Below are 13,346 nucleotides of genomic sequence, written 5' to 3' on the forward strand. Positions count from 1 at the left end.
GGAATTATCTTACAAAACTAGGAAGGATTTTTGGTTTAGATATTAGAAGTTATGGTTGTTTATTGAATTTAGTAAAAAAAAATCCCAACTTTTAGGAAAATGCCCCGCGAAATCAGGCATTTTAGCCGCAACAATCACAAAAAATGCCCGTGAAATCCTGGAGGGATTGAAATATCCGTCCAGGATGAGCCTCAGTTACTACCACACCAAATATCTGTAAAATTAGCTGAACTGTCTGTATTTTTTATTGTTTCCCAAGTGATTAATTTATGAGAGTTTCATTAAAATGTGTTCTGAGATATTCTGGTGATCGATTCCTTTCGCTTTTCAGCTGCGAGTCATAAATATTAAAACATTTTAACAGACACAAGACCGACTGAAGCAACAAGAATGATGCTTCAATCCGTGCTCTTAAATTAAAAAGGGTCCGAATTAATTTAAAATAAGAATCAGTTATCGTTTTATCATTTATTTGAGATTAACGGCGTTTGTGAGCGTCGACGGCCTTCAGTGAGACTTCCTGACAGAACAAGCGGCAGCCCGAATCCTTTAAAGAGGACAGAAGAAGCCGAGACGCATTAAAAAAAACAAACAAAAAAGGCAACATAAATATCAGGAAAGAGTCTGTGGGATAAATAAGGGGGCGACAGAGAGAGGCGGACGAACCACAGGAACAGAAACGAGAAATAAGGATAAAAATCGTAACGAGACAAAGACATGCTGCACACAGGAGCAAAGACTTCAAAACATAAATGATAAAAAAATAACAGAGTAACCTGAGTAAACCTAAATATTTAAGTCTGGTAGGCTTCATGGAAATATGAAATTATAATTTATTTGCTATGATTTTGGACTTCGGAGCTGAATTTTTATTTGTGATGAATATAAAACAACTAAACCGCTTGCAAACAGATGTTTTTGTGTCCATCGTGCCGGAGAGGCTGGTTAGCTCAGAAGGAATCTTTAAAAAACTAAACTTTCAAACCAAATTCAGACCAGTTTTAACCAACGTGTAAACGGACAGATCAGATCTACAAGGTCGGCCATTTCTATGGATACACCTGAATAAAACGGGAATGGTTGGTGATATTAACTTCCTGTTTGTGGCACATTAGTATATATGGGAGGGGGGAAACTTTTCAAGGTGGGTGGTGACCATGGCGGCCATTTTGGATCCAACTTTTGTTTCTTCAATGTGAAGAGGGTCATGTGACACATCAAACTTATTGGGAATTTCACAAGAAAAACAACGGTGTGCTTGGTTTTAATGTAACTTTATTCTTTCATGAGTTATTTACAAGTTTCTCACCACTTATAAAATGTGTTGAGAGTGTCGGATTGTCGATGCAACCCTCTTCTCCCACTTCCACTTCCTGGTCGTGGGCCAGTTGAACGGCCCCCCAAGGTCTCCCGATCTGACCCCCTTAGACTTTTATCTTTGGGGTCATCTGAAGACGATCGTCTCTGCTGTGAACATACCAGATGTGCAGCAGCTGAAGCTACGGATACTGGAAGCCTGTGCTCGCATTTCTCCTGCCGTGTTGCTGTCAGTGTGTGAAGAGTGGGAGACGAGGGTTGCATCAACAATCCAACACTTTGAACACATTTTATAAGTGCTGAGAAACTTGTAAATAACTCATGAAAGAATAAAGTTACGTTAAAACCAAGCACACCGTTGGTTTTCTTGGGAAATTCCCAACAAGTTTGATGTGTCACATGACCCTCTTCCCATTGGAAAGACAAAAGTTGGATCCAAAATGGCCGCCATGGTCACCACCCATCTTGAAAAGTTTCCCCCCCTCCCATATACTAATGTGCCACAAACAGGAAGTTAATATCACCAACCGTTCCCGTTTTATGAAGGTGTAGCCATAGAAATGGCCGACCCTGTAGATTAAGGACGGGACAATCTGATTCTTCTTTGAATATTCAAGTTTCCTCGCCAGAAAATAAACCCGCTAACGAAACAGAGGCTTCAGGTTCAGAGATGTGTTTTAACATTCCTTCATTTTTAACCAAGCTGAGGTCCTGTAGGCGGGACCTGAGTCTAATCTGAGCCAATCGGACCCATGGATTGTTTCCGTTTATGTCTGAATCTGATGTCAGAGAAAATCCGAAGTGTCAGGAGTGGTTTCGCCATCGTTTATTAGCTTTACCGTCCAGGGGTCTCTGCAGGGTCCGAGTTAAGAACAGCAGCAACAAATAAAACACAAGCATGCAGAAGTCTCGTCTCGTGCCGCGGAGCTTACGTGGTACTCGGCGTTCAGCCGGGGCAGGGACGCCGCCCTGCCGTGGCCCTCCAGGCTCGGGAGGCCCTCCGCGTCCGAAACGTTCTCCGCCTGCCTCGGCTCGGACGGCTCCTGGAACGGACGCCGGCGCGAGTCAGAGCCCGCTGGTCGGGTTAAAAGCCGAGTTTCTTCTCCTACCTGTCGTCCCGCCGAGCGCTGCACGTCCTCCGACTGGCCTCTCTGCAGCCACCTTCGGGTCCTCGGTCTCTGCGCCGCCTGAGAAACGTCTCCGGACTGCGAGTGCTTGATGTTGCTCCTCTGGTCCAATCTGTGCGAACACGCAGGAGTTTGAATCGTTCGGCTCGTTAGGGGAAAAATCATTCCACTTTAAAATAAATGAAGTAAATCCTTAAATGAAGTGTTTTGTTCTGTGTTATTTTTGGCTTTCTTGCAGCTATAAAAACGAGGACAGGTGCATTCTGGGTAAACATCGGGCCCAGTCGTGTTGGATTTAGAGAGGAGTTTTCCTCCTGCGGCTCTTTTCCAAGCCAATCAAACTTGTTCAGTCTTCTTCGAACTGTCCTGTCGTGACCTTTGACCTTTGACCTGCAGAGTCTGAGACGGAGCTCGTTCCTCTGAGTTGTCTTCCTCTCTGTAGAACGATGAAACGACCTTTGACCCCTCCGCAGATTGATGGGCGGCAGCAGCTGCTCCTCTCAGGGTCATTGCTGATGTCTTCCCGCCCCGGCGTTGTGTTAGCACACACCTGGAGCTCCTGAGCCCCTGAGATCGTCTGGAAGCAGTTTTTTCACTCACAGCTTTAACGTTCTGGCTTCAATATTTTAGAATACGGTGTGTGTTTTTTGTTCACTTCAGGTTAGATTCGAATCTAACCTGATCGGCTTTTATAACGTCCAGATACATAAAACAGCGCGGACTTCCATTTTCTCCGTCTGACACTTCCTGAAGCTTTAATTATTTGTCGAGGCCAAAAAAAAACTACGATGCAAATTAAATCTTTCATTTAAATTATACACGATCGATGTGTTTTCCTTTATGTGTTATTTTTTTCCTCATTGTATTCTGTTTTTGTTTCTGTTGTAAAGCACTTTGTTGCTTAAAACCGCCGTATAAATAAATCTCACTTCACTTTGTGGAAACTGAAACTTACTGACAGCGATCTGATCATCGAGAACAGAACACAGCAAAGATCTTCTCCATCTTTAGTCGTCTCGATTTCTGTAGCAGCGTCTTCACAGGTCTGACAAAAACAATCAATCAGACGGCTGCAGCTGCTGCTCGTGTTTCTCACCAAGACCAGAAAAATGGAGCACATCCCCCCGGTTTTAAAGTCCCTACACTGGCTCCTTATAGCTCAGAGAACAGACTTTAAAATACTTCTATTAGTTTATAAATCACTGAATGGATTAAAGACTTATTATCGTCGTATCAACCCTCCAGAACACTCAGGTCTTCTGGTTCTGGTCTACTTTGTGTCCCCCAGAACCAGAACCAAACACGGAGAAGCAGCTTAACCCCCGGAAAACAGCCGAAACAGTAAATTCCTTTAAATCGAGGCTGAAAACTCGCCTGTTTGGAGCCGCCTTAGATTAGTAGTCTGCAAAATATCTTCTTACATATTGACCTAATGATTATCATTTTTATAATTTTTTTTTTTTGGATGATTGTGATGATTCTACTGATGTTTTTATGATGTAAAGTAAATAATTTATCTTCTACCTGCTCCTTTTCGAACAGAAAAGATAAAATTTGCATGTCACATGGGCAAAATAATTTGTTTTACATTTTATTTTTAAGTTTGCTTTATTCTATTTTATTTAGTTTTCTTTTTTCATGATTGTTTTTTTTGTCTGTTTATATTTTATGTATGTTCTGTTCGAAATAAATAAATAAATAAATGTGCTACACAAATACATTTTTACTTTACTTGAGCTTTTAAACACCTGGACTCATAGTCAAGAAGACAAAAAGGACAAAGATTCAGAAGTTCAGATAATGTATATGTCTTACATCGTTTCCCTGCTGGTGGTGCTGACAGGCGGGGCTTCTGGTTCTGGTTCCGGCTCGTGTTCTGGCGGGACCGGCGGTTTGATGCTGGAAACCGGCGGCTCATGAATGTGACTGAAGGGCAGCATGGGGCGGAACAGCGCGCCGAGTTTACTCTGCGGGAGAGACCGAGCGTCAGATATGCAACAAGGCTGGAGTTTTTTTTTTTTTTATAGTTACGCTCCACAACCACCGCCCCATTCCTCCGCCTGGAGAAAGACTGCAGGTCCCCGAACAGAAAAATGTCTCAGTTCAAACCGGATTATTGGAAGACAATCAGCTTTTTGTCCATTTTCTTTTAGGTCAAAGGAGACGCGTTACAGAACCTTTTGTGCTCAAATTAATAATCTTTTTCTATATTTTATATTTTAAGCTTTGTAATAAACATCAGTTTGTGTTTAATCAGGTGAAATTAGAGGTAATTTAATGATTTAATGTTTCTTTTTACCCAATAGATCACTTTCTGTGGGAGTTTAAAGTCGTCTCCAGAGATCAGAACCTCCTTTAAAAGGTTTAGATTTATCGCTTTAAGGTTTTAGTTTCATTTTATATTTGATCAAATATGAATGTATGTTGTGCCACAAAACTAAAAATAAACCATCCAGGTCGTCTCCACCACAGATACAGTTACATCAATGCAAAAACCTTTTTTGTTGCTCTTTAGAGTTTGAGGTGATTTTATAAACGGTCCTGTTTACACGAGAACGATCTCTGGAAACCTTCAGGTCTATTTAATGTTTATTGAAGCAAATCAACAAGTAAAAAAACCCCGTTTACACGGATGTGGCTGCGCTCGTCGAGTCTGCTGAACGCCCGGCAGGGTTGCCAGATAAGAAGTCTCTTTCTGAGCAGGAGGACGTTGTAAGATTAGTTGCACAGAAATAGAGGACTTGACCCTAAAACTATGCCATAAAACGGGTAATTCTCGTATATCTGGCAACCCTGATAACAGACCTCCAACGAGGCGAACCTCGCAGTCTGGAGCGTGTGAACAGCTGCATCCAAAATGGCGACTAAAGGACGTTTGTTTGAAGCTTGCTGCGTGTTGAGAGAGGGCGAGTAACGTAAACGGCGCTCTGCCGGCCGCCGCCGCCGCTGCTGTTGATGATGTAACTCAGGGTCAGACCTGGGTTCGGACGGCTTCAGAGGAAACGAGCGGGAAACAGCTGAACCGCAACAGGAAGTCGACTACTTTCAAAACCAGCATCGCGTAAACGGCCCCTAGGAGGTCTTAGAATAGTTCCCCCCTGAGGAGGAGGAGAATATCGCTTTTTTTTTAAATTACTTAAACAAAACTTATACAAGATCCAAGCGTAGGTCGGCTGGGGTCGGCCTCGGAGAGGAGGGGAGGAGCTCCGTCGTCCGGGGGGAGCTGCTCCTCCTCGTGGAAAGGAGTCAGCTGAGGTGGTTCGTCTGGTTAGGATGCCTCCTGGAAGAAGGATCCATCCATCCGTCCATCTTCTACCTCTTATCCAAGGTTGGGTTGAGGAGGCAACAGGTCCGGGAGAGAAACCCATTAGAGCTGCTCCTCCTCGTCGAAAGGAAGTCAGCTGAGGTGGTTCGTCTGGTTCGGGTTTTCCAGGCACTGAGAGGAGACCCAGAACTCTCTGCAGGGATTCTGGATCCTCTCTGAACACCTCGGGATCCTCCAGGAGGAGCTGGAGGAGGTCTGGGTTTCCCTCCTGGACCCGACCCCGGACGAGACGGACGGACGGACGTTTGTGTCTCTTGTCATTCTTTGACCTGCGTCTCCGAGCCGCAACTATTGGCAACAATTTCACAAGACGATTCTCAAAACGTCTGAAAGCGTTGGAGAGAGCTCTCGGCTTTCCTCGCGTGAGTCGAGGGGAATTTTGAACACAACGGTTTATTTCTCGAAATGGTTATGGAGCCATGGCGGGCGGCTCAGTTCAGTGTCCCTCAGTCGGAAAGTTTGGGAGCGTTTGGCAATCAAATTGAGACTAAATTGTGACAAAATAATGTTGCAGTGATGTAGGTATGCTGACGTGTCAAACGTATCGATTCTGTGAATTTTATTAAATTTTCTCGCAATTCTGTTTTAATTTAGTCGCAGCTCAGTGAAAAACAGGCTTCAGTTTCCATGTTGGCTCCATCAAAAACATAAAAATCTGATTATTTTACAGATTTTTAAGAGAAAATTGATTTCCAAGTAAAGTCTGAATGTAGACTAATTATGGATTTAAAAAGAAAAAAACAGCCCAGATATTGTCTGGAAAATTAAAACTCGACACAAAGCTTCAAAAATATCTAATCTTTTTCTTTTTTTGTGTTTTTAAAAACAGCTTCTGACAAATTACCTCGATGAATTCGTGAATTTTGAGTTAACTGACCTGTAAATCTGCCAGAAACCAAATGTTCTACACAAATGAAGAGAGAAGAAGTGTGACGGGCATCCTTAAAACCAACGAGCGAGGTGAGGTTAAACCTGCGTACCTGAGCTGCACCGGACGGGTTCTGCTCCTGGAGTCTTTTCGCTTGGTTCTGCTTGTAGAAGTCGAAGATCATGTGAGCAGCGTAGACTTTCCCCACGGTCAGCTCGTTATCTGCAGAAAGGAAGGGGAAGACAGGAACAGTTCGGCTGCGGAGCCACTAGATGGCGCCAGACGAGCACGAAATAAAACCGGAAGACGTCTCGGACTAAAACCTGAATTTAAATGATAAAAATACTTCCACACCAGCTTGTAAATTGTCTAATTAATCTTTAAAATAATTATCAAAAGCTGTGTCATTTCATGGAGAGAAAACAATGCATGAAACTGCAGAAAATCCTCTAAATCTATGGAAATTATCATTAAATATGTCGTTTTGTCATTTATTATTGAGAAAATCAACATTTTTTGTAATATTTGACTCGATTTTGGAAACCAGGACCTTTAAGGAGTCGATAAAAGACAAATATCTGAGAATAATCGCAATCTTTGGAAGCATTTGTTGCTCATTTTTCATGTTTTTGTCTGTGTCTGTGTGCAGCGTCAGAGGATTAACTCCTTCAAAGTAACACTGGATGCACATTTAATGCCGATTAACCTGATTCAAGATGGCCACCTCGGCCGATCGACATTAAAACGCTGAAATTTGAAAGTGGTAGTAGCTGGGAGTCATGCCCAACGCGTACTCTGAGGGCCTCGCTGTCTCCTGTGAGATCGATTTTCAACACAAGGCTTTTTTATGTTCAGCTGCCAGGATTTTTTTTGCTCATTTTACTTCGATTAAAAGAAGATTTGAGGTTATTATTCGCCTGATGACGAGCCGAACTTTCAGCTGTTTCAGCGGCTCACATTTATGCGGCGTCACCAGCAGGTCCACCGTCTTCTGCTGCAGGTTGGGCCAGACCCGGTTTATCTCCCGCTTCAGGTCGGCGTCGCACAGACGCTGCGCCAGGACGCCTGCGGACGAAACCCCCCCNCGTCACCGTAAAGTCTGGAGCCGAGAGCCGCAGGCGGCGGGCGGCGGGCCTCTCACCGGACGCCAGCTTGATCTCCAGGGCGGTTCGGATCAGAGCCATCAGCGTGGAGGTGAAGTGAACCGTGTTGTCCTCGGCGATCGGCATGTTCATCCTCACCAGACGCTGAGAGGAGGAGAGGAGGAGAGTGAGACTCAGAGGAAACAAATCCTGAATTTATGACCCTCAGATTGATTCGGCCCGTTGTATAAAACTAAAAACTTCCTCAAACTTTTGGTTACTTTAGCCGTTCATACATCAAAACGTTCGGCTCATTCAGGAGACGGCTGCTACCGCTTTCGGCTTTTGTAACTTTTATCCTTTTCAAAATATCTAACTTTATTTACAAATACTTTCCGCACAGAAATACATCAAGATCTCTTCAGTTCTTTATGCTAATTTTAGCTTTTAGCTGGTGTTTTCCTACAATTAGCTTTTAATTAGCATTTTGTTACTTTTAGCTTCTAGCTGACCTGTTGCTATTTTAACCACCTTTTGATTTTTTTAGCAAACATTTTGCTAGGTTTAGCTTTTCTGCTAGCTTTCTGATACCTTTGGCTAACCTTTTGCTACTTTTAGCTTTTAGCTAGCCTTTTACTATTTTAGCTAACCTAACTTTTGGCATCTAGCTATCATTTTGCATCTTTTAGCTAGTGTTTCACTACTCTTACTTTTAAGGTAGCCTTTTAGCTTCTTTAATCTTTTAGCTGGTGTTTTTCTACAATTAGCTTTTTATTAGCATTTTGTTACTTTTAGCTTCTAGCTGATCTGTTGCTATTTTAGCAACCTTTTGATACTTTTAACAAACATTTTGCTAGTTTTAGCTTTTCTGCTAGCTTTCTGACACCTTCGGCTGACCTTCTGATACTTTTAGCCAGTAATTATCCCTTTGTTACTGTTAGCTTTTAGCTAGCCTTTTACTACTTTTAGCTATCATTTTGCATCTTTTAGCTCGTGTTTTGTCACAGTTAGCTTTTAAATAGCCGCTTGCTACTTTTGCTTTTCAGCTAACCTTTTGATACTTTTAGCTAGCCTTTTATTATTTTTAGCTAACCATATGCTACTTTTAGCATCTCGATATCCTTTTGCATCGTTTAGCTTTTAGTAGCCTTTAATCTTTTAGCTGGTGCTTTGCTACAATTAGCTTTTAATTAGCATTTTGTTACTTTTAGCTTCTAGCTGTTGATATTTTAACAAGCTTTTTGTTACTTTTGGCTAACCTTTTGATACTTTTAGCAAACATTTTGCTAGTTTTAGCTTTTCTGCTAGCTTTCTGACACCTTAAGCTAACCTTCTGCAAGCTTAGCTTTTAGCTAGCTGCTTGTCGTAGCTTGGTTTAAGTCTCTTCAGCCTTCATTCGGCACTCGGCATCAACAAAATGTGACTTTTTCCTCACTTATTTTTGTTTTTTAGCAGAAACTCATGAATCATCAGAAAAACAAGAAAATCGTCCACCTGGAAAAGCTTTAGCTGTTCGGAATTTACTAAAACTTAATGTTTTAACCCTCTAATGTCAAATTAATTTGCTCATTAGAGGGTTTAATAATTAATTAAACTCTCCGGGTGATGTTTCGTACATTACTTGTAGTTTAAAGCTTTACAAAAACAATAAAAAGTAACAAGATTTGTTTGTTTTTAGTGAACGTTAGCGGAACTGAAGAGACGACCGTCTGCTCCGGAAACTTTTCCTAAAACCTAAAATCGGATTAACTTTGAAAGCTCAACACTGGAAAGTCTAAATATATTTTTAAAAAACAAAATATCGCCTGAGGAGAAAAAAAAAGGAGGTCACTGAGCTCTGCAATCTGAAAAACGACTTTAAGATGCCCCCAAAAAAATTTAAAAATCTGTTTCTCAGAGCGCTAATAAAAAAGGAAGAACAACGGCTAAATGTGCTCCGAAGAAATGATAAAAAAAAGAACTAAATTAAATCTGAATCTTACTTTAAATCTAGAAAACGAAACAACAAAATAGAGCAGTTGTTAAATAAATAAGAAATAAAATCTACTGTAACAGCATTTTTCTCATGTTCTCCAGAGTCAAAAGATTTAATTTAATCAGCTGTTTTTGAGTAAAATAAGAACAAACACAAGAAGAAAACTTTGATAGCAGTTTCTCTGAAAATATACAAAAAAAAAAGATAAAGATTTGCTGTTTTTTCTTTTTAAAATAAATATTTAACTGATTGTATTTGGAGTTTCGACAGTTTGTTGAAGAAAAAAACGAGCTCTAACTGATTTCTGACGACGTTAAAAACAATAAATTAAATAAAAGTTATAATGAAGTTACAGCGAAGAGGACGCAGGAAGATAAGACGCTGCATCAGGATGCAAAGGACACAAGCAGAAGACGGAGGACGGCGTCTTCACGTGCAGAGGCGGATAAAAATGTGTTTCTGTCCACAAAGGTCACAGAGAAGACCTGAAACTGACACAAAGTAATAAAAGGAAAATAAATAATAATTCTTCTAAAAATGAAGCTAATGAAACCGGCCTCGACTCAAAGATGGCTCCTTAACTTCAGAGACAATCAGCTGATTCCTGGACCTCTGTCTGAGACTTCTGCACCTGTCCACAGCTGTCCTAAGCTGTCCACATGTGTCCTCAGGTGTTCACAGCTGTCCTCAGGTGTTCTGCTCCAGCTGTCCACAGGTGTCCTCAGGTGTTCTGCTCCAGCTGTCCACAAGTGTCCTCAGGTGTTCTGCTCCAGCTGTCCACAAGTGTCCTCAGCTGTCCACAAGTGTCTTCAGGTGTCCACAGCTGTCCTGCTCCAGCTGTCCTCAGGTGTTCACAGCTGTCCTCAGGTGTTCTGCCCCAGCTGTCCACAGGTGTCCTCAGCTGTCTTCAGGTGTTCTGCTCCAGCTGTCCACAAGTGTCTTCAGCTGTCCACAGGTGTCCTCAGGTGTTCACAGCTGTCCTCAGGTGTTCTGCTCCAGCTGTTCACATGTGTCCACAGCTGTCCAAAGATGTCCACAGGTGTCTTCAGGTGTCCACAGCTGTCCTGCTCCAGCTGTCCTCAGGTGTCCACAGGTGTACACAGCTGTCCACATGTGTCCTCAGCTGTCCAAAGATGTCCACAGGTGTCCTCAGCTGTCTACAGGTGTCCTCAGCTGTCCACAGGTGTTCTGCTCCAGCTGTCCACAGGTGTTCTGCTCCAGCTGTCCACAGGTGTTCTGCTCCAGCTGTCCACAGGTGTTCTCAGCTGTCCTCAGGTGTCCTGGTCCACTCCTCCAGCTGTCTCAGTTCTGAAGGCTTCCTCCTCCAGATGTTTCAGCTCCTTCCACAGATGTTCAGCAGGATTTAGATCAGGACTCAGAAGGCGTCTTCAGACCGGTCCAATGTTTGGTTCTGACCCGTTCTTGGTGTTTTGGGTCATGACCCTTTTAGATCCATGAGCTGAGACAGAGACCGAGCTTTCTGACTCTGAGCAGCACATCTGGCTCCAGGAGGCCTTGATGGTCTCGAGGTTTCGTTGGACCCACAGAACAGAACCGAGCCTCCTCCGTGTCCCCCTGGAGGTTCAGGGTTCTGGTCTTTGTCTCATGTTTGGGTCTGTGGACACAGAGCTGATGGGACTTGTTGACAAAAAGCTCCAGTTTTGCCTCAGCTGTCCAAAGAGGACATTCTCCCAGAAGCTCTGTGTCTTCTCAATTTGCATTTTGACAAATTCCAGTCTGTCTTCATTGGTGTCCTCCTCGGTCGTCTTCCATTAAGTCCACTTTGTCTCAAACAGACTGATGATGACCTTTGACCTTGGAGTTCACCTCTGATCTCTTTGGTTATCATTCATATTATCTGTCTCTTCAGTTTGTCATCAGTTGTCTTCTTGTGGACACGTCCAGGGAGGCTGTCTCCTGTCCTGTGGACCTGAACCTTCTGTAGTCTCAGGGACATCCAGCTGATAGTCTTCACCTTCAAGCTGCTGCTCAATCATCGTCTTTCTGAGTTCCTGAGACATCTGTGTCCTCAGCTTCCTGTCCTCCATGTTCAGTGTAGTACACACCGTGATACCAAACAGCCCTGTGACTACCTGCCCCCCTTTAAACAGGCAGCCTGACTGATTCCAGGACTTATTTCAGCCTTTTTGTCGAGGCCGGTTTAATTAGTTTGTTTTAGTTAAATAATTGTCCTGAATTCAAAACCAAAGATTAGATCCTAAGTTTCTTTTTGTCAGTTTCATGTTATTTCGTTAACCTTTGTGGGTTTTTCTGTCTTCAAACAAACAAATGTGTCCATGACTGTAAGTGTTTGGATTTGCAGGAGAGAGACAGGAACACATGCTGTTTGACAAACACGTCCACTCACGGGTATTTACAATGAAGTTAGGGAAAAAATGGCTCTAAAAAAACGAGCAGTTCAGCCAGGAGGACGTGAAAGCATGAAAAGGAGAGGGTGAAAGTCTCGGCTTATGGAGAGAAAGAGAGAAATAAATCGTCAGCCTCGCTCCGAAGCGCGCCCCTGCTCTCTGCGAGTCTTATTTGTGTCTTTCCCTGTCGATTCACAACAGCCGGAGTTATATTTGGAGATCGCGTCAGGCCCGGGTTCGTTTTTAACTGGGGCAAGGGCAGGCCCGCTTCAGATGTGATTCGATCCGACAGCTGTGCAACAAGCAGGAACCTCTCACATTAAGTCTGCATGTCGAGAGGTAAGCAGCAGGCGGACGTTCGAACTACCTGAGGAGCGCCGAGACTCCACTTCGCTCCGCTCCACTGACGCCGGCGTCTTGAGTTTCACAAGAGGATGCTCAACATCTCCCGCATCTAAACCCATCTAGTCTTCCAGACATCTCGGCAAAGCTGCTAAGATCAATTTTTAGCCACTAAACGGGGTGTCTTACTGAGCTGCGAGGCGAGCTTGTGGAGGAAAAAAAGATAAAAATATATATATCACTTAAAATTTCAAAAGAACGTGACTTTTCAGCTGCAGTGTCTCTGAACTCTGAGTGTTTGGGATCAAGACACCAACGGAGCTCGAGTCCGCCCGTTTTTTGTGCACGCGGCTTGTTAAACTGTATTCTCGGTCGTGCACATTATTTCGCCCACACTGTACCCCACTTAGTCCCCGCCTCAGCAGCTGCCTCCATGTTTTTTTTTTAAATGAATCTACCGGAGCTCGCTTCAGAAATGAAACCGGGGGCAGATTTTGGACCAGTTTGTCGACGTCGGCACACCTCGGGAATCAAACTACAGCTCCGGCGACCGCGACGGCCGACGTGCTCAAAACTGACGCGACTCACGCGAGGAAAGTAAGAACCTCGCGGAAGTTGTAAAACATTCAGCAGACTCCCTCATTTGCCAGCTTGTCGCCACCTTAAACAATCCCTCCAGGATTTCGCGGGGATTTTTTGTGATTGTTGCGGCTAAAATGCCTGATTTCGCGGGGCATTTTCCTAAAAGTTGTGTTTTTTTTTACTAAAATCAATAAACAACCATAACTTTTAATATATAAACCAAAAATCCTTCCTAGTTCTGTAAGATAATTCCCAACAAACATTGACATTCTCAAAAGGTGCTTTATTTGAGAACTTTGATAGCTTCTAAACTGACATTCATGAGCATTTCTGGATCGTCCCTGGTCTGCAGCTCTCCT

The 13,346-nt window shown here is 43.2% G+C and overlaps 1 protein-coding gene across 1 annotated transcript in view; it reads right to left on the reverse strand.

Moving 5' to 3' along the window:
- cacna1bb (calcium channel, voltage-dependent, N type, alpha 1B subunit, b) overlaps nt 1-13,346 on the reverse strand; it is a 140,768-nt gene that overhangs the window by 10,886 nt on the left and 116,536 nt on the right. The window contains exons 43-48 of the mRNA XM_037979527.1: nt 7,779-7,884; nt 7,595-7,702; nt 6,750-6,859; nt 4,260-4,411; nt 2,427-2,556; nt 2,250-2,360 (exon numbers count right to left, since the gene is read on the reverse strand). Of these exons, the coding sequence (XP_037835455.1) occupies nt 2,250-2,360; nt 2,427-2,556; nt 4,260-4,411; nt 6,750-6,859; nt 7,595-7,702; nt 7,779-7,884 (717 nt within the window). The remainder of the gene's footprint in view (nt 1-2,249; nt 2,361-2,426; nt 2,557-4,259; nt 4,412-6,749; nt 6,860-7,594; nt 7,703-7,778; nt 7,885-13,346) is intronic.

The sequence above is a fragment of the Kryptolebias marmoratus genome, linkage group LG14 (genome assembly GCF_001649575.2).
Source record: "Kryptolebias marmoratus isolate JLee-2015 linkage group LG14, ASM164957v2, whole genome shotgun sequence".
NCBI classification, from domain to species: domain Eukaryota; kingdom Metazoa; phylum Chordata; class Actinopteri; order Cyprinodontiformes; family Rivulidae; genus Kryptolebias; species Kryptolebias marmoratus.